Source organism: Stomoxys calcitrans, chromosome 1, assembly GCF_963082655.1.
Source record: "Stomoxys calcitrans chromosome 1, idStoCalc2.1, whole genome shotgun sequence".
Lineage (NCBI taxonomy): Eukaryota > Metazoa > Arthropoda > Insecta > Diptera > Muscidae > Stomoxys > Stomoxys calcitrans.
Window position 1 is genome coordinate 3,949,499 of NC_081552.1, and position 26,872 is coordinate 3,976,370.

Below are 26,872 nucleotides of genomic sequence, written 5' to 3' on the forward strand. Positions count from 1 at the left end.
TAAACGAAAGCACGAAGAAAACAAGTGTCAACAAACACTCACATGCACATACATAAACACCTGCTCTCACTCAACATAGTTAATAATAATTAGACACACGCTTGCACATACATATAAGTAAACATTTTTACGTTGTTCTGCCCGTTCGGCTGATGAAGATACTTCTAAAATAATTCGGGTAATTATTGTGATCGTTGTTTGTATTAAACTGACAATCAAAATCAAGCCCCAATAAAATATAAAAAGTTGTATATAAAACAACAACAAACATAAACAGCAATGAGTCGTTGCAAAAGTACTTGTACTTGGTCATATAGAGAGCTTCGATATCAAATCTTTAACGTATTAGACGCCATATGAGGCCGTTGACTCATTGGGCAAGTCTGATTTGATTGGACGGGTCACGAGGATCATTTGAACTAGACCAATTGCATACGCAGGCATAAAAGTGGAATAGGAATGGAACAAAAATTACACACTGTGAAACGAAACAAACGTTTAAAGAGTAAAAACGTGCTAAGTTCGGCCGGGCCGAATCTTGGGAACCCACCATAATGGATTCTGTTAAAATATGGGATCTTTATCTGGTTATAGACCAACAGTTGTTGAGTGTTATAACAGAACATTATGTGCAAAATTTCAGCCAAATCGGATGAAAAGTGAGGCTTCCAGGGGCTCAAGGCTCAAGAAGTCAAATCGGTTCATATGGGAGCTGTATCAGGTTAAAGACTGCTTTGGACTGTACCTGGCACATTTGTTGGAAGTCATATAAAGAACACTTTGTGCTAAATTTCAGCCAAATCGGACCAAAATTGTGGCATCCAAGGGCTCAAGAAGTCAAATCGGGCGATCGGTTTATATGGGAGCTATATCAGGTTATAAACCGATTTGGATCGTACTTGGCACAGTTGTTGGAAGTCATAAGGGAACACCAAATGCAAAATTTGAACCAAATCGGAAAAAAATTGCGGCTTCCAGGGGCTCAGGAAGTCAAATCGGCAAATCGGTTTATATGGGAGCTATATCAGGTTATAAACCGATTTGGATCGTACTTGGCATATTCCTACTTTACGCCCGAATATCTTTCATTTAAGTTTCATATTGCCCCGATCGATTCACTTTTAATTTGGTTGGGGAGCGTCCGCCCCGCTTCCGATATCAAAAACCTGTAAGTAAATTCAAAAGTCGGGCGGTGCCGACTATATAACACCCTATTCCTTCCCAATAAGTACAAAGTGGGTGCTATATCCAATTCTGGCCAATTTTGATGGACCTTGGCGAAAGTTTTCGGATGGGTTATTAAACAATTCGTGTCGCATTTCGAGCAAATATGTTCAAACTGTAATAACTACGGTTGACAAATGAGAACATTATTGCAAATTGCCTATAATCTGATGAACATATATATGGGAGCTATATCTATGAAATTCACCACTAACATTAAGAGTCCTGAAAAATTTCGAATAAATCGGTTAACAAATGAGCATTTTATTGCAATATTTCTCAAAATCGGAGAAACATATATATTGGAGCTATATTTAAATCTGAACCGATTTCCAGCAAACTTCTTAGATATTGTGGTAGTCGTTGAGGAAAGCGTTGTACAAAATTTTGTGAAGATTGGTCAATAAATGGGCTTGGAGTGGCTCTAGGAGGGAAAAGCGGGCCATATATATATATATGTATGAGTTCTATATCCAAATCTGAACCGATTTTTATGAAATTCACCAGTAAAATCGAGAGTCAAGAGAAAATCCGTAATGCCAAATTTCGATAGAATCGATTAACAAATGACCACATTATTGCAATTTCGTCCAAATCGGACGAACATTTTTTTATATGGAAGCTATATCCAAATCTGAATCGATTTATTTCCAATATCAATAGGCTTCGATTCTACGCAAAAAAATGTATGTGCTAATTTGAAGACGATCGGATGAGAATTGCACCTGTAGTTTGTTCACAAATAAACATGGACAGACAGGCGAACATAGCTAAATCGAATCAGAAAGTGATTCTGAGCCTATCGGTATACGTATTAATGAGTTTATCTCTCTTCCTACTGGGTGTTACAAACAAATGCCATACCACAGTGCAGGTATAGGGTGTCATTTTAAAGCTCAAAGCTCCTGCCAGACCAACCTACACCATCTGTGAATATTTCAAGCAAATCGGTTCAGCCGTTTTCGAGTCTATACGGAACAAACAAACTTACAAACACAAATTAATTTTTAAAAATTATAAATTATATAGAATACGTAGATATAACATTTGTTTTTAACTATTAACCGCGATGCTGAGGTTGATAAGCCCAACTTGAGCACCTAATAATTTGTCTACACAAGCGATTCTATTGTCGTTGAATTTAAATTTCATGGAACATCTTTCTAAGATAGTAGAGAGGTTCAATGGACCTTCGAGGTATATACATGCCCTGACATTTACGTTTTGTTTTAAATTTTTGCTATACAAAAAGAAAAAATAATTTTTGAGTTTTTAATCTGGAAATTTATAATTGGCTTATTTGATTGAGTAAGAAATTACATCATCATTTAGTAAATATAGATAATTTCTAATGACATCGGTGAAAGCGAAGGCTACCAGAATTGATTTTCCCCATTTAACAATTTTTATACGGCTTCTTAACTTGGTTGTTTTTTTTTTGCAAAACTTTATCAAAACACTTTCGCATGTTTATCTATTTCATTATATGACAAATACTCTTGCCAACGGATGTGGTGAAATCTTCCATGGACCCTCCCTTGCTCCAGATAAACATTGCCAAATGCCATTTCTTTCTACTAAATTTGAAATCCTCCTTTATTCGGTAAAGTTTATCTGCACGATTGCTACTCAGAAACGCTTCAAGATTAGATACCTCCTCGCAATGCAATACATTCTTATCACTGGAGACTAACAAGCAAGCACATCGTCCAACAGCAATCTATGGTGTAGTAGTTGAGAAATTAAAAAGGCATTGGCTGAGTCATATGGCAATTTGATTTATGCATTTATATTAAATATAGAAATTCTTCTGAGTGGAGAAGTTTGAAATGCTGGTAAAGAAATTATTTTTTTTTTTTTCAATTATTTGCTACTTTAAAATACTAATATAAAGTTTTGGTTGGATTTGCTAATAAATAACCGACAAATATTTCGCAGTATAGGCAGCGCCTAAAAGTATGTTAAAGTTTTGGTAAAGTAACCGCAGTAATATTTGCCAAATATTAGGGATGACTCTGGGGATTTAAGAATTCCGAATGAGATGCTGTATGGTTTTAAACTATTATGTATTGAGTATTAGAATCTGCCTAAATAATTGGATCAAAATTATTTGTTTTCATTATTTGGATTAATCAGATGCATAACATGCCACAGATAATTAATCTATACCAGTTCGTTTAGAAATATTTAAATTAATACAAGTAGAAAACGCATACCCATAATGGATATGTATATATATATATATTATGCTATTCTATTATAACTCTACTATATCTATAGTTACATCTAAATATTAGCCGATCTGGATCATATTTGGTTTAGATGCCAAAAAGCCTCATTTATACAAGCAAAATATCAGCAAAATGGATCAACAAATTTTCTTCGGTGTATATAGCGTTTAAATAGGGTCTGACGTGGACCACACTCCGTTCGGACATCATTTGGCCTTACTGTTCTAAATTTCAGCGAAATCGGGTGTGCGACTATTTGACAACTGTATCGATATATGGTTCGATCTGTATGCAGATGGGACATTTTTCTGAATTTCCGCAGAATCTGCCTGTAAATGCGGCTGTTATGGGCTTAAGACAACATCCTGGGAATCCCGACAAATCGGGAAATAAATGCAACTTTTATGGGCTAATAACCCATCTAAGAATGGGGACAGGGACGTAGCCAGAAGGAGGGGGAGGGGGCACCCCATATATTTTCAAAATCGAATAATTTCCAAAATCCTTTTGTCACTGTGAAATTGATTATGTTGCCTAGACCGTTTTATTAAAAGTTATGTTCGCTACTTGCTGCAGGAACTGACCCCTCAATTTAAATAATTATTATTTCCATAAACAAATTCTATAAATAGATCCTCTGGTATCTTTGTGTGCTTCTGGATGTCATTCCATTTTTCGGTTACAGTGTTTATGGCTAAATTGACCGGTGTGCTTGGATATAGAGACACATCGTCGAAAGATATTTATACCTCATTGTCTCAGATTTCCTTGTCAATGATTTTTGATTTGAGTTCTATCCCGTCTTTTATGTTGTATTGCGAATCTCTAGTCAAGTTATTTAATACGTCTGTTAGATATTTTGATTGGCCATATGTTGGGGAATTAATTGATGAACAAATCGGCCTGAGTGGCGGTTCCTCCTTATTGATTTTGGGTTAGCCATAAAATATTGGGGCAATTGCAGTAAAATTCGTCAACAGGTTCTTGTTCGTTATTCTTGTTATATTCATATTGAATATATTGTCTACTAATTTGTTGTTTTTTGCCAGCAGTCCTGAAGTGGGATCCATTTTTAAAGGTTTATATGTACACATCGTAGTAATTTTTTTGCAATGCTACGGTTTTGCCACCTTTATCTGCTGACAAAATTAAAATATCTTTACTAGCCTTTAAAAAGCTTCTTGTTTTCCCCCCACTGTGTCAAGTATATATATATAAACCGATCTTGGATCTTGAATTCTTGAGTCGCTGTAGGGCTCATTTCTCATCCGACTTGGATGTCCAATATGGTCTGAATCGATCTGGAGCTTGATACAGCTCCCATATAAACCGATCTCGCGATTTTGCTTCTTGAGCCCCTACAAGGCGCAAGTCTTATCTGAATGAACTGAAATATTACACAATGACTTCTACAATGTTCAGCATTCAATTCATTTATGGTTCGAATCGGACTATAACTTGATATAGCTCGAATAGCAGAACAGTTCTTATTCATTATTCCTTGTTTGCATAAAAAGAGATACCGCGCAAAGAACTCGACAAATGCGATGCATGGTGGAGGGTATATAAGATTCGGTCCGACCGAACTTAGTACGCTCTTGCTTGTTTACATAAACAAAATAAATTTATGGCGATAGGCCTACTACTTTTGGCAGCAGGTGGATTTTATGTCAAAGTCATTAAAATCCACTTTTCTTTGCTAAATGGTCATGAAATATTAGGATTTTTTGGTGTTGTAAAAATTCATAGGCTTGGGAAATTAAAATAAATTTTGTTTTTAGATTGTTTCCGTAGGAGCCATAGAATAAATCGTTATGCAAATTTTTGATCGATTGATAGAATCTCTCCCTCTAAAGTGAAAATCGGGAGATGCACATATATCGGAGGTATATCTAAAACTGCACAAATTTTTATGATTTCTATGATCTATAATCAGTCATCAGAAGAGTGATAAGAGCGACCGTAGTGCCATATTTTGTGAAGATCAGTTTAAAAATTACTAAATTATTGATTATTATTAAAAATATGGGGCAAATATATATGAGAGCTACAACCATATCTGAACCTATTTCTAGGTTCAATAGCAATACCGGGAGTCATATGGGAATCCTTTGTGCCAATTTACTTGCAAATCGCTTATCAAATGACCACATTTGCAACACTAGTCCAAATCGGACGAACGTATATATGGGAGCTATATATAAATCTAAAACAATTTCTTTGAAATTCACCAAAAATGTCGAGATTTTTGCACTATCGTGCAAAATGTCTTGAATCAGCTTACAGATGACGATATAATTGCAATTTTAGTCCAAATCGGACGAACATATAAATGGGAGCTATATCCAAATCTGAACCAAAGCCTTTTGGGCTTCGTCTCTAGGCCCAAGAAATTGCTTGTGCCAAATTTGAAGACGATCGGATGAAAATTGCGACCTGTAATTTGCACACAAATTAACATAGACAAACGGACAGACAGACAAACGGACAGACAGACAAACAGACAGACAGACGGACACACAGCCGGACATAGCTAAATCGAATCAGGAAGTGATTCTGAGTCGATCGGTATACTTATCATTGGGTCTATTTATGTTCCTCCTGAGTGTTACAAACAAATTCACTAAGCTATAATACCAGAGTAGTGGCGGACCCTCCCCCATACCCTAATTTGGTTGGGGCCCCCAAAACCCACAAGATATATTTATAGACCAATCACGGCAATATGGGACTCACATGAAAGGTATCTGTGAGTGGAAAATTAATTTGGTATCAAATATGGACCAACCTAAATTTTACATATTTACCGACCATGGTAATATGGGGTTCATATGAAAGGTATTTGAGACCAAGTTTCTGGGGGTCCTCCCCTTCCCTAAAACACCCCCAAATGGGACTTCTTTACTGACCACGACAATATGGGGCTCAAATAAAAGGAGTTTGAGAGTAGAACAGGAATATGACATCCAAATGTGGCACCAAGTGCTTGGAGGGGCGCCCCGCGCCCAACACAACCCCCAAAGAGGACAAATTTACATATGTGGCTGAAATGAAAGGTCTTTGGGAGTAGAGCACGAATCTGATATCAAAATTCGGTAGAAAGAAAGTGGCCACCCCCCAATTAGGGCAAATTTACCGACCACATCAATGATTCGTATCGGATATATATTTTCAGTGCCAGGTGACTGAGTGGTCTCCCCAACCCCCAAACCGGACATATTTGCAGACTACGGAAATATGAGGCTCAAAGGAATTTGAGAGTAGAGTCCGAATTTGATATCAGCATTCGGGACTAGGAAGGACGTATTTGCTATATAGGACATTTTTTTTTTTTATAAATAAAAATCTATTTCTTTATTTTTGTAGCTTAAACTAAACTTGTACAAAGTGTTAAACAAAAAATTAGCTTAAGAATTATTGAATTTTTTAATGAAAACTTTACAAAATATTCACAGGCGTAAAAAACGCTTATTTCGACATATTTTCGTTACTAAAATTAAGTACATGATTATTGACATTTTGAGGTCAGATGAGGCGAGCAAATTAAAGAGACATTATTTGAGTGGAAACATGTTTTGAAGTTCTACTAGAAAACTGATGGGGCGTTCACACATTAAGATTTCCTCTTTCTAAGCTGGAGGTGATTGGTGCTAAATTAGTTGGTTTCCTATGTTGATTTGTGTGAGTGAGCAATATGTATGTATGATGTTTCAGTATTAATTGTAGACAATGAAATACGATTCGCGATATCACGAGCATTTTGGAAACTCTCTTGTTAATGTTAGTTTGGAATTACTCTTTCAGCTAAATTAGCATTATTATTGCGATAACGATTTCCTTGCTGCAATCGAATGTTAACATAATCAAAAACAGTAACTGTAAATTGCTTTACTCTCCTTAGATCGTAAATAATTTTTTGTTGTCAAATTCTAAAAAAAGGAACAATGTGCCTTTTTGTTAATAGTAGCATCTTATTATTATTGCCTTTGCTATAACACCTTGGCATCAACCTGGAGTTTTGTCTTCTTTTCGCTTAAACTATGAGATTAACTTGTAGTGTGCATAACCATCAATGGAACTTGAGTGCTGAAGCGATCATCGGCGTGTAACGATGAGATTGAGTCAATTTCACTTCTCTCTCGAGATTCAGAATCGGCCAAGATTTTAAGCTCTCTGCGTCTCATGCGACTATGGCGTATGCCATAGGCAAAGAATATAATCAGGCCAATGGCAATCCATATGCTGAAACGCACCCAGGTCATGATGTCCAGTTTTATCATGAGGTAGATATTGATGAGCAAAGAAAATCCTGGTACCCATGGTACAAAGGGTACCTTGAAGGCCAGTGAGGCTGAAGATACCGGCTGGCGTGAAATGATGAACAAGGTCAAAATCAATGACACTATATTCACACCCAGCTTGATGAAATCTAAAACGGATATGCCACTGAAGTTCTCCTCGAAGGGCAACAGAATCTGGGTCAACAGCACACATTGTATAACTGGAAAGAAGAAGAAGAAGAAGCAGAGTTAATGTTACATCAACAACTTCAAAGTTGATTGGCTGGTTTGCGGTTGTTTCACTCACCATACAACATTATCATCATGGTTACAATGCGCGAAGTTTTCTTGCTAGGCACCGTAGATCGGGAGCTGTTGAACAACATTCTCAAGAAACCACAATCAGCGTCACTTTGCTCCAGCAGCAGCCTGCCATTGGCCAGATTGCGACTATCTCTTCTCTCATCACTTTCGTAGCGCAGTATCAAAACACATGCAGCCACCATGGAATAGGCCAAGAAAGTGCCTATGGACATCATATTCATCAATTGCTTCAGATTGAAGATGGCAGCAAAAGCCCCTGTTAGAAATCCCGTCAGCAGGGTGCTATTCAAAGGAGTCTTATGTTTGGAACTGATTTCACCCATGAACTTGAAAAGTAAACCATCATTGGCCATGGCATATACTATGCGTGGCAGAGGGAACATGGAACCCATCAAACTGGTACACATGGCACATATGGCGCCTATGGAGACAATATACTTGGCCGCAGTCCAGCCATAAATGCTAAAGACATGAACCAAAGGAGCACTTTCGTCCTGTTCATAGTAGGGCAGCATCATAGTGAGAACAGTGGAAATGCCAAAATAGGCCAGGAACACCATGGCCAGCGAAGTGATGACAGCAAATGGAATGGATTTTTTAGGATTTTTTGCCTCTTCACCAGCCGTGGCAATGCAATCGAAACCAATGAAGCCATAAAAGCAAATGGCCGCACCTCGTATAATACCAGCAAAGCCATAGGGAGCAAAACCACCTTCGCCATAGCCTTCGGGTACTTCGGCTTTGGGAATGGCCCAGTTTTTGGTGGACACTGCAACGAGAGAAATATATAAATGTTGTTACTTTAATTCTTTACCAAAGTTTTTTTTTTTTTAATTTTTATACCCACCACCATGGGAGGGGTCATTCCGTATGTAACACATCTAAATATTGATCTGAGGCCCTCTGAGTTTATCTAGACATGTTTGGATATTGCAAATGTAAATTTGCCCATTAACATTCCATTAAGGAAGGGGGGTAAACTTCCCACATATCACTGAGTGCTGTCCGATTCAAGTTTAAAGCTTTATGATAAGGGCCTCCTTTTTATGGCCGAGTCCGAACGGCGTGCCGCAGTGCGACACCTCTTTGAGGAGAAGGTTTTACATGGCATGGTACCTTACAAATGTAGCCAGAATTAGCACTAGCGTCACAGATGGACATGCTAACCTCTGCACTACGGTGGCCTCCCAGATTTGGATACTGTCCCCATATAAACTGGTCCGCAGATTTGACTTCTTGAGCTCCTAGAATCTTCAAATTTTACCTTGGCCTTCAATGAGCCCCCATATAAACCGATCTTCGGACTTGACTTCTGAGCCCCTAGAAGACTTGAGTTTTACCTGATCATTTGTGCCAAATGACAATCTGAGTCCTGATCGTTTTGACATGCTGACACGATCTAGCCATGTCCATATATCCGTCTGTTCGGCTTTCGATATCACGATAGCACGCGAGCGAATGAAGCTATTAACTTGGGCTATATCGGCTCAGATTTGGATATAGCCCGCATATAAAACGATCCCATGATTTGACTTCTAAAGCCCCTTGAAGCAACGGCTTTTATTCTACTAATACTCACGTCTAATCCTATCCCGATACGTTCATCAACATATATATTCCCCTTCATAACCGATACCCCGATCTGATTTGTTGAGACAATAGAAGCCTCAATCAATACTCCGTTTGGTTGTTACAAATAATTCGAATACTGAGTTAATAAGGGGTAGATTTCAAGCACAATCCATGGGGGTGGGTACCCAAGATTCAAGCCAGCTGAATTTAGCCCCTTATAAACCGGTCCCCTAATTTCAGTTCCTAAAAGCCTAAATATTGGGACTCGGTTTGTTGGCTTCGTATAGACTGAAATATGGCAGAAACGATTTTCTCGAAATTTTCCCATATTGTGTAGGTTGGTCTGGAAGGAAATAATTTTTCGGTATCGGTAGGGGGACTGACGCTTCCCCTTATGCCAAAAACACAAACGTGGACCGATTGGGACAATATAGGTATCAAATGAAAGATATTGGAGAGTAGAATACGAATACGGTATTAAAACTTGACTCTGAATACCCATCGGGCCGCCCCAACCCCAAAACTCTCCCAAACAGAGATATTGGACTTCATTTCAATATGGGGCTCTAATGAAAGGTATTCGGTAGTTGATTTCGAATCTGGCATACAAAATCAGATCGAAGTATAGCCACGCCTCAAAAACGTCATTAGACTCATTATGACCCGATTTTCTTAAAATTTTCATAGATTGTGCATGTATCGATTGTGTACGTTTAGATATCGGGTGGAGGCGGACCCTCCCCCTTACCCCAAAAACGCCACCCATAACCAAAAGTGGTCCGGTAAGCACAGTAAGGTATTCGAGACCAGAAAACGAATATGGTATTAAAATCCTTCGGAGGTGCATATAATAAGCGAGTTGACACTGAATGTATCCTTGTATTCTTGATCGTCTCGACATTTTGAGTCGATCTAGTCGTGTCCGTCCGTCTGTCGAAATCCCTATTGCCTTCAAACGCGTAAAGCTTGCCGCTTGAAATATTGAACAGATATTAAGTAGTGATGTTGGTCGTTGGGGATTGCAAATGGGCTATGTCGGTTAGGATTTGGATATAGCTCCCATATAAACTGATCTCCCGATTTGACTTCTTGAGCCCCTTGAAGCAGCAAGTTTTGTGCGATTTGGCTAAAATTTTGCAGATAGAGTTACGTTATGACTGCATCAATTACGGTCCAAATCGGTTCATTACATGACTTTGACTTATTGAGCTCCTGGAAGCCGCAATTTTCGTCTGATTTAGTAACAATTTTGCACACAGTGTTCTGTTATGATTCCGAACAATTGTGTCAAGTACGGTCCAAATCAGCTCCCTTATAAACCGATCTCCCGATTTGACTTCTTGAGCCATTACAAACTGCAATTTTTTCCGATACCCGCAGCTCTACTGAAGGCCGCAACTTTTTTTCGATTTGACTGAACTTTTTAGCGTAGTGTACTGTGTTCGATTTTCAAAACTCGCGCCAAGTACGATCTAAATCAGTCTATAACCTGATATGGCTCCCATATAAGCCTATCTTTCGATTTGATGTCTTGAACTCGTGAAGCCCCATTTTTTCGATTTGGCCGAAATTTTGGGCGTAATGTTTCGTTATTATTTCCAACACCCATGGTTATTGTTGCCTCAATCATCCCCTGAATAGCGTTTTACGGGTCTAAGATGCTTCAATTTTTGCTGTTTTGGCAAAAATTTGGCACTTAGAGAAAAAAATATGCCCTTCATATGAATTCATTTTGTGTATATTTTCAGCAGAATCCATGGTGGGGGCTTCCCATTATTTGGCCCGGCCAATATAATTAGATTTTTACTAGTTTTAACTTATTTTACTTACCTTTAAAGAGGCCGGCTATTATGACAAATAATACCACACTGAGATTCAGCAAAGTGAAAATCGTATTAAGTCGGGTAGACTCTTTGGCTCCCATGGCTATGGCCCAGGCAAAGACAATGGTGACACCGAAGGCAAAGATATCGGGGTAATGATTTAAGCCCTCAATGTTCATAGGCAGATGAGTGCCCAGGAATTTCTCCATGGCATGATCGCAAAGGTTGTCCAAATATGAGCTCAGACCTTTGACCACACTGGCTGAGCCTGCAAAAATAATAAAAAGATGCATTAAATATTTTTGGAAAGGCGTTTCGTTTATGTTTTGCCATTGTTGTGGTTGTTGTTGTATGCGACTTCGATGTCTAACGTTTAATTATCAATTAGAATCGAATGTAAATCAATCAACTCAATTATGTGTTGATCAATTGGCAAGACGCAAGTAATTTAATCTGTCTTGGAGACGAAGGTTTCACTTTCCACCAGGCAGCCAGACAGTTGGTGTCTAAGTGAAGCTTTTCGCACACATGCATTGAATTCTAAGTCATTCACACATACATACATACCTATGGCATATTCCAATATCAAATTCCAGCCTATGACGAATGCAATGAACTCGCCAATGGTAACATAACTGTAAACATATGCCGAACCTGCACGAGGCACTCGAGCTCCAAACTCTGCATAACACAAACCCGCAAATATGGAAGCAATGGCTGCTATTAAGAAACTGAAGATCACTGCAGGACCGGCATAGACTTTGGAGACTTGGCCAGCCAACACATAGACACCCACCCCCAAGGTGGAGCCAATGCCCAAAGTGGTCAAATCAAAGGCCGACAGAACCTTGGCCAATTTCGATTCACTGGAATCTTCAATCGGTTTTTTGCGAGTTAAAGTCTCGTAGATGCCTCTTAAACTGGGTATCGTCATCCTATAAGGGTACAAAAAAAAAAGAAAAATACAAAAACAACAAAATACCATTAATGCATGGGAAACACCAAATGTCATGTATATGGACATTTCTTGGAATCACACGAATATCGCATATTAGCACGTATTTTATATTTCTCAGATGATTTCTATTAACAAAGTATTTATTGCATGTCCGGACGGACTCCCGACAAAAGCCAAGACGCTTAGACACCTTAATCTCGAAAAGTAGGGGTGGTTTAGTGGGTGCTGGTGCTTTCTGGGACAGACAAAAGATCGATCGATCCCCCGCTCGATTGGTCACAAGATAGAAGACTTTATTACTATGCCAGTGGCTTAATTATGGATTTAATGGCTTCCAACGTTGTTTAAATGAATTTTTTTTTTCATTAATTGACACTCTCTTGTTAATATGTGAAATTTGTAATTGGCGAAAAACGTAGCGCGAAATGCAGTGACTCAGACCCATCAATCCTTTGGGTGTTTATTTCAATTGACGCAAATTTGGCCCATTTAAATACGTTTTATACATGTGGCGCACAGTCGCATTTTTGTTTTCGATTTTCACTGCCATAGATATCACATCAAATCTCTTTATTGTATTATTTATTTAACATTTAGTTAAGGGATTTTCTTTCAGTTTTGCTAAGCCACGAAATTTGAAAAACGAAACCGCCGTTATACCTTCGTTTGTTTGTTTTGCTATTGAATTTTTTCAAGAATTCGCGCGACCGTTCGTAAATGAACTAAACGGAAAGTGTTCGTAAATTTTCTTAAATACTCTGTTACTCTTGCGAAGAAACACCAGTGTGGTGAGTTACTTTGGATCGTTCACTGTATTGACATTGTGGTCAATATAGAATGCAATCAAAGCTTAACCCAAAAGTTTGGTGAATATACCGTCAATGGCAGACAGTTGGTGTGAGTTCTCTGTTAATTGAAATAACAGCTTTTGTTTGGTGGTGTAGCAAAAGTAACGAATAACTGATGAGTTTAGGTTTTGCTAAATTGAGCAGCTGCTTTAAAAACTTTTTTTAATCTTTTGTTGTCGATCCCATCGTGTTAGATTTTTTATTAGATAGTTTAATTAAAAATTTAATCATTGGTAATCATTAAATTTTTGTTGTTGGATTAACAAAAATATATGGTACAGCCCAAACTCTGTCATTTCGTTTGTGACTCATCGAAATATTTAACTAGGATCCCACAAGCTGTAAATATTTGTAATTTCGCCATTCCGTGGGCAACACCTCGAAATATTCGTCTACCACCCCATAAAATATAAACATTCTTGAACGTCGTGACATTTTAAGTCGATCTAGCCATATCCGTCCGTCTGTCTGTCCCTCCAACCAAGCAAACTTTAGGTCTATATGCAGCTACATCCAAATATGATCCGATCTGGACGATATTTAACAAATTGGAGTAGAGGTCTATCCAGACGCACTGTTTCAAATTTCATACATATCGGATAGAAAATGCTCTTTTTATGGGCTCAATACTCTATATTGCGAGATCGGTCTACATGGCAGCTATATGCAAATATGATCCGATCATAAACGATATCAAAAGTACCAGATCTCGCTGTGTCAAATTTCATCGATATAGGGATGAACAACAATAAATGCGCCTTTTATGGGCCCAAAGCCCACATCCAGAGATCGGTCTATATGGCAGCTATATCCAAATCTGGACCGATCTGGGCCAAATTAAAGAAAAATGTCGAAGGGCCTACCACAACTCACTGTTACAAATTTTGGCAAAATCGGACAATAAATGCGTCTTTTATGGACGCAAAACCTCAGCCTATATGGCAGCTATATCCAAATCTGGACCGATCTGGGCCAAATTAAAGAAAAATGTCGAAGGGCCTACCACAACTCACTGTCACAAATTTTGGCAAAATCGGACAATAAATGCGTCTTTTATGGACGCAAAACCTCAGCCTATATGGCAGCTATATCCAAATCTGGACCAATCTGGGCCAAATTAAAGAAAAATGTCGAAGGGCCTATCACAACTTACTGTCCTAATAAATATCGCTTTTATGGGCCTAAGACCCAAAATCGGCAGATCGGTTTATATGGGGGCTATATCAAGATATAGTCCATCTTTGAACTTAACCTGCCTATGGACAAAAAAAGAATCTGTATAAAGTTTCAGCTCAATATCTCTGGTTTTAAAGACTGTAGCGTGATTTCAACAGTCAGACGGAAATGGATACTTCGATGTGTTGCAAACGCAATGACAAAATGAATATACCTCCATCCTTGGGTGGTGGGTATAACAAATTATTTGCCATTGATTGAATGAAACTTGTTTCATTAATGCAATGAAGCTCCACGTTGATTCCAAAACAATGACAAATTTCATTGTATTAATGTAAGATTTCATTCCGGTTACGAAGGATTTCCTTTCAGTGTAGTTATTCCATTTCAGTTTCATATAAAAACGGATTACGTGGTGTAATTCAGTTTAGCGGTGTTTTCAGATAAGCGAATTCAGTTGCATTAAATAACAGCAAAGATGAAGAGTTCTTTCCATTAAGTTTCACTTAAGCGGGATTTTTCACTAAAACGTATTACAGTTATGCGGTGGCGACTGTATATCCCAAGCCTCTGGTGCAAACAAAATTCTTAATATTTGTTGACCGTTTAGAGAAGAAACGTTGATTCAAATGGCTTTGGCATACATTTTTGCCTTTAGTTTAAAGTAGGGGAAAAAAACAAATACAACAAAACACTAAAACAACTCCCAGAAATCTCACTGTCAAGAGTATTCAAAAAAATTTTGTTTGAAATTTTGAGCTTTTAAAAAAAACTGTAGATTTTTGACAAGCCAAATTTTTCCCCAAAAACCTTACCTTATATGACAAGGTATTTTTATACCCACCGCCGAAGGATGGGGGTATATTCATTTTGTCATTCCGTTTGCAACACATCGAAATATCCATTTCCGACCCTATAAAGTATATATATACTTGATCAGCGTAAAAATCTAAGACGATCCAGACATGTCCGTCCGTCTGTCTGTTGAAATCACGCTACAGTCTTAAAAAATAGAGATATTGAGCTGAAATATTGCACAGATTCTTTTTTGTCCATAAGCAGGTTAAGTTCGAAGATGGGCTATATCGGACTATATCTTGATATAGCCCCAATATAGACCGATCCGCCGATTTAGGGTCTTAGGCCCATAAAAGCCACATTTATTATCCGATTTTGGTGAAATTTGGGACAGTGAGTTGTATCAGGCCCTTCGACATCCTTCGTCAATTTGGCCCAGATCGGTCCAGATTTGGATATAGCTGCCATATAGACCGATCCTCCGATTTAGGGTCTAAGGCCCATAAAAGCCACATTTATAATCCGATTTCGCTGAAATTCGGGACAGTTAATTGTGTTAGGCCCTTCGACTTCCTTCGTTAATTTTGCCTAGATCGGTTCAGATTTGGATATAGCTGCCATATAGACCAATCCTCCGATTTAGGGTCTAAGGCCCATAAAAGCCACATTTGTTACCCGATTTGTCTGAAATTTGGGACAGTGAGTTGGGCTAGGCTCTTCGACTTCGTTCGTTAATTTGGCCCAGATCGGTGCAGATTTGGATATAGCTGCCATATAGACCGATCCTCCGATTTAGGGTCTTAGGCCCACAAAAGCCACATTTATTATCCGATTTAGCTGAAGTTTAGAACAGTGAGTTGTCTTTGGCCCTTCGACATCTGTCTTCAATTTGGCCCAGATCGGTTCAGATTTGGATATAGCTGGCATATAGATCGGTTTCCTGATTTAAGGTTTTGGGCCTATAAAATGCTCATTTATTGTCTGATGTCACCGAAATTCGGGACAGTGAGTTAAATTAAGCCCCTAGACATACTTTTGCAATATCGCACAGATCGGTCCAGATTTGGATATAGCTGCCATATAGACCGATATCTAGGTTTTAGGTTTTGGGGCCATAAAAAGACGCATTTATGGTCTGATGTCGCAGAAATTTGAGACAGATCTCTCGATTTAAGGTTTTGGGTCCGATTTCGCCGAAATTTGATTTAAGTGCTTTACGTTAGGCTCTTCGACATTTTTATGCAACTTGGCCCAAATCGGTCCAGATTTGGATATAGCTGCCATATAGACCGATATCTCGATTTAAAGTCTTGTCCCCATAAAATTCGCATTTATAATCCGATATCACTGAAATTTGACAAAGTCTTATGTTAGGCTTTTCGACATCCGTGCCGTATATGGTTCAGATCGGTTTATTTTTAGATATATCTACTGTACTTATTAGTATTTGGTCAAAATCGGAACATATTTTAATATAACTGATATGGGACATAAGTGATGAATTTTTCACCGAATTTTGATGAAAGGCGGTTTACATATATAACCGAGGTGGTGGGTATCCAAAGTTCGGCGCGGCCGAACTTAACGCCTTTTTACTTGTTTTATTTAACATGTTTTATTCGCCCATTTTATGACATTTTCCTTGAAAAGTCTCTAATTGAGATGACCGATCAACGTAACCGTCCAAGGGATTTGGCAGAGTAGCGCTCTCCCCAGCCATATAACCCAAAATTGTTACACCCTCGATTTTCGTCCTCACTTATTGTGAATGTCTTTTATTCAATACCTCTTATTGGGCACCCATATTGTCTTGATTGGTGCACATGTCAGTGTGGAGTGTTTTGGCTATAGGGTGGATATTGTGTCCCTAAATTGATTATCATATTTGTACTCTGCACCATTTCTTTGAGTTCTATTTCGTCCGTTTAAGTATGGGTTACTTGGTCAGAAAGACCTTTAATATCCTCCCGATCGCTACAAGTCTTCTTTTTTTATAGGTGGAATAATTAGTTTATTAATTATTCCTGTACAATAAGATAAAATAATCGTACTAGTTTTAAGAACAGGATTATTGTTGAAGATGCATATCCTTTTATGATTAAAATATAAAGTTTAAAATTTATAAAAAAAAGAAAATACAATAATATTAATAATAAAAATTAAACATTGGCCACACAAGATGTATGCAGTGAACAAAAAATAATCAAAAATAAATAATAATAAATATTGAATAAAAAATTGATATAGGATTAGGTGATTGAAGCAATATTCCGAAAGTAATTTAAAAGTTTATTTTTCAAAGTATGAACGTTGCTGATGCATTGCAATTGACTTGGTACAGAATTCCACACACGTATGGTACCAATAAAAAATTGCCCTTCAGATACTAGGCTTCGACGTATTAGGGGTACTATTTTTCTGTCTCTTTTAGATCTGGTGAATTTTAACCTTTTTAACCCTTATGCAGGAACATTAAAGCTTTTATCCTAAAATAAAAATTATGGAAGCTAACACCCTATTACTCGTTAATAGGTGACACATGTTCTGTTCTGCGAATACCGTGAACATAGCGTACAATGCTGTTATGAGGTATATTTAATTTGTGTTTGCTCAATGCGTCACAATTTGCAGAGAGCTCGGAGCCATAGGTTAAAAGCAGGTACCAGGAAGGATTTTGCTAGGAGAGCTACAGGGCACGCAATTTAGTATAAATTTTCCCTACTACAAAATTTATATAGCTTCCCTAGTGTTAAGTTAATAATTATAGACTTTTTCGGCACTGAACACAATTTCTATTTTTTATACCCTCCACCATAAGATGGGGGGTATACTAATTTCGTCATTCTGATTGTAACTACCCGAAATATTCGGCTGAGACCCCACAAAGTATATATATTCTTGATCGTCGTGAAATTTTATGTCGATCTAGCCATGTCCGTCCGTCTGTCCGTCCGTCCGTCTGTCTGTCGAAAGCACGCTAACTTCCGAAGGAGTAAAGCTAGCCGCTCGAAATTTTTCACAAATACTTCTTATTAGTGTAGGTCGGTTGGTACTGTAAATGGGCCATATCGGTCCATGTTTTGATATAGCTGCCATATAAACCGATCTTGGGTCTTAACTTCTTGAGCCTCTAGAGTGCGCAGTTCTTATCCGATTCGAATGAAATTTTGCACGAAGTGTTTCGTTATTACATCCAACAACTGTGCCAAGTATGGTTCAAATCGGTTTATAACCTGATATAGCTGCCATATAAACCGATCTGGGGTCTTGACTTCTTGAGCCTCTAGAGTGCGCAGTTCTTATCCGATTGGAATGAAATTTTGCACGACGTGTTTCGTTATTATATCCAACAACTGTGCCAAGTATGGTTCAAATCGGTCCATAACCTGATATAGCTGCCATATAAACCGATCTGGGGTCTTGACTTCTTGAGCCTCTAGAGTGCGCAGTTCTTATCCGATTGGAATGAAATTTTGCACGACGTGTTTTGTTATGATATCCAACAACTGTGCCAGGTGTGGTTTCAATCGGTCTATAACCTTATATAGCTGTCATATAAACCGATCTGGGGACTTGACTTTTTGAGCCTCTAGAGGTCGCAATTATTATCCGATTTGCCTGAAATTTTGCACGACGGGTTCTCTCATGACCATTAACATACGTGTTTATTATGTTCAGAATCGGTCTATAGCCCGATACAGCTCCCATATAGATCGATCTCTCTATTTTACTTATTGAGCCCACAAAGAGAGCAATTCTTATTCGAATTGGCTGACATTTTACACAGGTCTCCAACATAAACATAATTTAACTGTGGTCCAAACCGGACCATATCTTAATATTCTCTAATAGCAGAGCAAATCTTTTCTTATATCCTTTTTTTTTGCCTAAGAAGAGATGCCGGGAAAAGAACTCGACAAATGCGATCCATGGTCGAGGGTATATAAGATTCGGCCCGGCCGAACATAGCACGCTTTTACTTGTTGTTAATCCAGTAGTTTATCTACGTTTTGCAAAGAAATCTTTTTATTTATATGACAAATAATACTTTGGGACCTATGTGGATTTAATAAAAGACTATTTGCAGTGGCCCACTTAAAAATCATCATCATTTAATTTCCGTATGCACTGTGCAATATCGTTCAAGGGCAGGTTATAAAGACTTGTACCAATTGGTGAGGAAGGTCATTGACATAGAGTGTGAAAGGGAGAGGCCCAAAATAGATTCTTGAGGTACACCCTTTTCAACACTCAATGATTTAGAAGTTTTATTTCCATAGTACACAGATTGAGATTGATCTGTGAACGGTAGGAATGTATAAGATGTGTCGAAGTGTTAGAAAAAATTGAAGAAACTTCGAAGTTTGAAACACAGGTTGTGATGATCAGTTGTGTCAAATGCTTTAGAATGATCAAGGAGTACCAGAAAGCAAAGTTTGTTATCATTGATCGCACATCTTATAGATTCCGAAATTTCTATTAATGCACTGACACAGCTATGATCGGCCCGGAAACCCGATTGTGTATCAATTATCGAAGAATTACGGTACATATGGTCAGTTATTTGCTTGTGCCGTATTTTTTCGAATATATTAGATTAAATAGGATAGTATTGCTGTGGGCCTGTGTTCCATATTTGACTTTAAGACTGGAATAATCTTTGTTGAGAGAATAATGTTGAAAAGATGTGTAAAACAATGGCAAAAGACAAGAGAAAAGTATCTGTTTGAACTTTGGGTCGAGTCTGTCTGGCCCGATTGCATTAGATTTGACGGTAGCGAGGCACTGTAAGACTTCATTTATATTGACGTTTATAAACTCAAAATGTCCATCACTTAGTCTTCCAACGGCTGAAGCGTCGGGCTACAATAAAACGAAAAGTCGGCCCGAAAAGAGGGTATATTGAGGAACCTTTTTTTTTCATTTCATCAACATCACCTGGATAGGTGGAAGGTGCCTTTGTTTTGCCAAGATCAATGTCATTCATTTATTTTGAGTCTATTGCGGAACTAAAGCAACTCCTTTTTAATGGCTCTATTCACTAACTTGAGGGAGGAACGAAATATATTTATCATGCAGTTCTGTTGTTTTAAAGCGTTTCCACCAGTTCTTAATTAAGCTTTTAATGCTCGAGTTAAACCAGGGCTTGGACCTTGGATAAATATATTTATTTTTGATCGTAACTGTGGAATAATACAAATGAAGAATGTTTTCTTCTAGAAAATTTAGTTGTAGATCGGCTGTTGTTATTCTGTATATATCATTCCAATTTATCTGACTGGACTTGTCGCCTAAATCACTGAAGTCAAAACTCCTATAGTCTCGGAAGGGATGTTTGGTTAATATGTTGTAAATGGAATTTGTGCGTAAGGAATATTAAGCCATGTTTGGAGAAAGATGGTGCTGAAATTCGTTCCTATAGTAGAATATTGGATAAATTGTTTACAAAAAGCAAATCTTACAGCGTATTGGTAGTCGTTGTGAAATGAGTGGGGTTAGTTTGATTGACAATATACAATCACAATGATAGCATGTTATTTGCCAAAACGGGATTGTCTAATAAGTTTGTGTTAACGTGCCCTGTATTATTCTCCATTATTCCCCATAGTGACATTTTGTAGCAAATTCTGAAGAAGATCGGGATCAACATTAGTGTTGAAGATGTTGACATCTTCATCTTATTTGATTTAAGTTGAATAAATATTTGTTCAATTTCTTCACCAGTTTTTGATTTTGACCTCGGCACTTTGACCTAAGTCTTTTATTGCATCAGTTTACAATTTCCGCGGGAGCTATGTATATCCAATCGATACCCAATCCCATACATCAATAGTAAGAGGGTGAGAAGAATTTTTAATTAATAGTCTATTAGCTTGAAAGCTGCTGTGACGAACGATCAGATAGAGAGACTGACGGGTAATGCAAGATCGATTTAATATTTCCAAACACAAGAAATAGATATATATTTCATAGCATCGCAGATCGCTATTTCGGAATGGAATGATATATGCTAGCCGCTATATTGCATTTCGTTTGGAACACCAGAATTTAACTTTATTTTAATTGTTCATTATTACACTCATAGAAAGTGGTTAGTAAAAACAGTAAACTTGTTTGCTGAAACAACAGAAAATCTCCTGACAACGGTACAACAGTAATTTTTTGCTGAAACAGCAGACATTTTCAGATGTTTAAACATTGAAACTAGCTCAAAACAACAACAATCGAATCTTATATACCCTTCGCCGTGGATCGGATTTGTCGAGTTCTTTGCGCGGCATCTCTTTTCAGGCAAACAAAGAATAATGGAAAAGAATTTTTATGCTATTGGAGATATATCGGACCATACGTATATTGAATGTTGCAGACCATAGTAGAAGTCATTGGGTAATATTTCAGTCCATTCTGATTAAAATTGAACGGTTTATATGGGAGCTATTAGGCTATATATCGATTAAGACCTATGGTTTGGCTCAACTAGTGAACGAATCGACACATATCGCATGTGTCCAAGGGCACAAAAATAAAACTCTAGACATTTTTTTAACTTCACACCCTAAAATGTATGAAGTTAATACTCTTGCACCTCTTGGTAACCCCGATCACTGCATTGTTTCAGTATCGTATTCTGCTCTTCGTACTGCTTCCTCCCCAGTCCCGAAGCGGTCAATATTTTTATACGAAAAAGTGCGTTGGGCTGAGCTCAATGGATTCTTTCAGCAATTTAATTGGAAACTATGTTTTCTAGATGACGATATAAATGCTACTGCTGAAATAATTGAGAAGATAATTTTATATGGAATGAAGACATTTATTCCAGTTAAGAAAAAAACGGCTAAATTATTGTCGTCTAATTAGTTGGTTTAACCAGACATGCAGAGATGGTGTCAGATCAAAAGAGGTTGCATCCAGGAACTGGCGCTCGGATAAAAATGTCAATACTGAACTCCTGCGCAAACAGGCAAGATTTTCGTGTGCCAATATGTTAGGTGCGAAAATTTTCTTTACGAACAGCGTCTGCGTACTAAGGTTCTTGCTTCTACACGAGGAAGTAAGAGCATTTGATGGTTCGTGAAAAGAGTAAAAGGTAGTTCTTCATTTATTCCAACGCTTGTTAAGGACGATCAAACGTTCGCTGACCCGGTTGATAGGGCTAACTAACCTGTTGGCTGATATATTCGAAGTGAACTCTTTCCTGCCGGATAGCAATCAACCACTGCCCCCAATCGAAAATGTATCTGGCATCATGCCCAAAATATTTTTTCGAACTCGTTGAGTTAAAAGGGTTCTTGAAAGTCTAGACATAAATAAATCCCCGGGCCCGGATGGCATATCAACACTTGTCTTACGCAGGTGTTCTTCTACGTTCGCTCGTCCATTATGCAACCTTTTCAACCTTGCCTACCGCGCGGGAGTTTTCCCGGCGCGTTGGAAGGTTGCCACCGTTCAGCCAATACCCAAGAAGGGTGAGGCAAACAACCCTGCGAATTACCGGCCAATTGCGATATGCTCCGCTCTCTCCAAGGTCATGGAGAGCATGGTTAATCACCATCTTGTGAGGTATTTAAAGTCTAATGGCCTTCTAAGCGACCAACAGTATGGGTTCCGCAGAAATCGCTCTACGTTGGAGTCGCTCAATCCACCAGTTTGGTGAGAGTAAGGCTATGGCTCTGGATATCTACAAGGCATTTGATAGGGTCTGGCACGGTGCACTACTATCAAAGCTTGTCGCATTTGGTGTCGGTAATGGCTTCGTTCGATTTATTTCCAGTTTTCTCAGAGATGGCACCATTCGAGTCGTTATAGATGGGTTCTCATCCAATGAGCACAAATTGATCGCAGGTGTACCCCAGGGCTTTGTTCTTTCTCTTTCTCCTTCTCTTTTTCTAATTTTCATTTTGGGTCAGACATCGAATTCGATCTACTCATTTGCGGATGACAGTAATCTCTGTCATTCGACCATAGGCCAAGTCTTCGAGAGATTGAGGACAAGAGGCGGGCTCTACCAGGATCTGCTGGCCATTTCTGAGTGGGGTCGAATGAATCGAGTAGATTTTAATGAACGAAAGCCTCAGTGTGCTTGTTGTCACACAAACGATTCGCTGACCCATTACGACCATCTTTGTCTATCAACGGTGTAGATGTTGAGCGAACAGGAACTCTTGATGTTCCGTGCATGAAAATACAAAGTGATGTCCGTTGGGCTAAACATGTATTCGAAGTATCGAATTCAAGCATTCAAGTATTTAGGCTTCCTTAAACGGTGTTAGAATTACTTCACTCCGTCTGATCTTTTTAATATCTACACCAATTTCATAAGGCCGAAAATGGAGTACAACTCACATGTATGGGCTGGAGCTTCAAAATCATCCCTGGAGCTACTGGACCGTGTACAGAGGAGAGCGATGGCGTTGATTGGGGACAGTAGGGTATCCAACTCTATTGCCTCCCTTAATCATCATCGTCGCAATGTGGGTTGTTTGGCGCTGTTCTATCGGTACTTTCATGGTGTGTGTTCGTCTGGTATTCGTCTTCTTATTCCTGATGTAAGGATGTATGTCAGGGATACTAGACATTCCAGGAACTCACACCCGTTTGTAATTGATTGGCCAGCGGACCGCACAATGCATTATAGAGAGAATTCTTATTGCGCCCGAACCGTTCGTATGTGGAATCGACTTCCGGCTAATGTTTTTCCCACCCACTTTGACAACCAAAGATTTAAGACAAATGTCAATAAGCACTACATCATTTTCCCCCCCTCCAATTCCTAATTTCCTCTCGCCAACGCAATGCACTGCATTCATAGGGGACATCCCCTGCGTGTTGGGACAGAACGAAAAAAAAAACATAGCGGTACATTTTGTTTTAATTTTTTGGAATTTAATAATTTTTTAACGATATCAAATAACAGCAAAATATATGCTAAAATCGTACTTATGCTATTGAACAAAAACTGTTTATTAACATATTGGAAATGCTTTATTAGTAGTTAAGCAAATTGTAATTTGAAATCAACAGACAGTGTTTGCTGATATCAGCAAACTTATTTCTATGGGTGTAGGTTTTCCTTACTTTATATTTAAAAAATTTTAAGGTTTTGCTTCTAATTTTTATTGTACCTAAATTTGAAAATCTTAAACTGTTATTTGTATGCATTTCAGTTTTAATTTAAGCTTTCAAAACATTCAGCATCGCATGTGATTATTTTAACAGATCTCTTCTCCGTACCAATTTCCAAAACAAATGGTGTTACGTACAAAATTGGCTTTTATGTGTTTCCGCAATAATTATAGATAAATGCGTTCCCTATTTATGACGCCACAGATTGGACTTCTGACCAAGGTGACAATGTTGTAAATAAGAGTCATAATTTTATCTTTGTTTTTTTTTTCGATGGAAAAACATGGTCTGTGAAACGTCATTACACATTTCTTTGACAACATTGAACTAAATTCAATTTTAGCTTCACATGTTTGAAATACGAGAGTGCGAGTACATTATACTACGTCAATTCCAATTGGTGAGTGTGGTGTTTAGCGGTAGTTAATTGAAAAGAGAGCATACCAGAGAGGCATGGCTCTCATAATACCAGAATCAATAAAGAAATGAAAGAAATTGGAAATAACACGCAAACTATAATTAAACAAAACAGAAAAAAGCAAACGTTGCACAGTTGCTACTGCTGGGCAAAGCAATAGCAAAACAATACATTGAAGTGTCTGCGAACATGCATGTTCTCATATACAAAATTTATTTATATGTAGCGATGAGTGTGCATTGAGTTCGTTGAAATGGTGTCGTGCACGAGATATGTTATTTTTACTTCGACATAGTGGCATGAAAAGAATTTATGAAAAAAAAACCAAAAAAAAAAGAAAAAAATATCTGAAATGCACCATGTTTATGGTACAAATTGCGTTTGCCTACCCATCTTCCTGGTAGTCAATCAACATTGCCATAACTTAAAGCAGTCTGATGCAATTGTCAAAACTTACCCAAAATTATCCAGAAATTCCTCCATTATATCGATTTGTGGCCTTATTCTATTCTTAAAGATATTAAATTTTTAATTTATTTTTGGTTTTGTACTTTTTTGTTTGCCTATTTTCTATTTTTTTGGATTATTTCTTTTAGTTAACACGCGGCATTCTTGACCGGTAAATGCAGTTGGTCTTTGGGGTTAGTTACTTGTAGCTTGGTCGGCATTAAACTGAAAGCGGCCAGGTAGTATCTTGTATCGGCAAGATACTCGCACACGTTGTTTTGAGGCAGCTGTTTTGCCGCCTAAAGAGTGAGAGCATTAAAGAGAGCCAAAAAAATGCCAGCTGCGAGACACGAAGAGACCTAGTTGTGGTACAATAAATGCTTAGAGTTACCCTATTGAGTATTTTTGGTGGGAATCAATGGATTTGTTGCGAACCGAAGGTAACATTTTTAAGGGTGTGTAAAGTAAAATAGAGGGATATTAGCATCGATAGTATCTTCTGCACGTACCATCTAAGTTGAGTATTATAGCCAGTTTTCTAGTATGGTGAAATCAGTGAAATCGGATTAAAAATGCGCCTTTTATGGGGCCAAGACTTAAAATCGAGAGATCGGTCTATACGGCAGCTATATCCAAATCTGGACCGATTTGGGCCAAATTGAAGAAGGATGTCGAAGGGCCAAACCGGATTAAAAATGCGCCTTTTATGGGTCCAAAACCTTAAATCGAGAGATCGGTCTATATGACAGCTATATTTAAATCTGGACCGATCTGGGCCAAATTGAAGAAGGATAGCGAAGATATAGTCCGATATAGCCCCATCTTCGAATTTAGCCTGCTTGTGGACAAAAAATGAATCTGTGCGACGACTGTAGCGTCGACAGACAGACGGACGGATCGTCTTAGATTTTTACGCTGATCAAGAATATATATACTTTATAGGGTCGGAAATGGGTATCTCGATATGTTGCAAACGGAATGACAAAATTAATATACGCCATCCTTCGGTGGTGAGTATAATTAATTGAATCAATCAAATATTAATTGAATCCGAATATTTTTTCAATTACGACCGTGATTGAAATTTTGGGAATTTTCAATAAGAAAATTAACGGATTCAATAACTTTTTTAATTAAATATGCACTTTTTTCAATTACGATCGACATTAAATTATTTTAAAATTTCAATTAAAAAATTAATTGAATCAATCATTTTTTAATTGAATCCGAATCTATTTTTCAATTACGATCGTGATTGAAATTTTTGCAACTTTGAATTAAAAAAATTTATTGTTTGAATCACTTCTAGTTGAATCGGATTTTTTTTCATTACGATCGTGATTGAAATTTTTCAATTAAAAAGTTATTTGATTCAATCATTTAATGATTGAATCTTACGTGTGATTGAAATGTTTATATTTTTCAATTAAACAATAGCGGCGTAGAAAACTAGCTTTTTTCTGTTTGTCACTCGTTTCGTGTGACAATTCATTGAAAACAGCTGATTTTATTGAGGGAAAACAGCTGTTTTCATTGAATTGGCGAACGAATCGAGAGACAAAAAGAAAAAAAGCTAGTGTTCTAAACCATTGTTGTTTAATTGAAAATTTTCTTGGTTTTTCAATCATTTTTTAGTGGAAGCGGAAACTT

At 37.8% G+C, this 26,872-nt stretch overlaps 1 protein-coding gene across 2 annotated transcripts; it reads right to left on the bottom strand.

Moving 5' to 3' along the window:
- Positions 1–6,808: 6,808 nt before the first annotated feature.
- On the bottom strand, positions 6,809–25,433 carry LOC106084749 (cationic amino acid transporter 2). 2 transcript variants are annotated; one of them, XM_059370049.1, is made up of 5 exons: positions 25,233–25,433; positions 12,022–12,389; positions 11,462–11,722; positions 8,043–8,828; positions 6,809–7,956 (listed from the first exon to the last, which is right to left on the bottom strand). In XM_059370049.1, exons 1-5 carry the CDS (start codon positions 25,256–25,258, stop codon positions 7,502–7,504), a joined length of 1,896 nt encoding a protein of 631 aa, XP_059226032.1. In that variant the 5' UTR covers positions 25,259–25,433; the 3' UTR covers positions 6,809–7,501. The 2 variants fall into 2 exon arrangements, with proteins under 2 accessions (XP_059226032.1, XP_013104108.2); XM_013248654.2 differs by lacking the exon at positions 25,233–25,433 and adding an exon at positions 13,073–13,120.
- Positions 25,434–26,872: the final 1,439 nt, after the last annotated feature.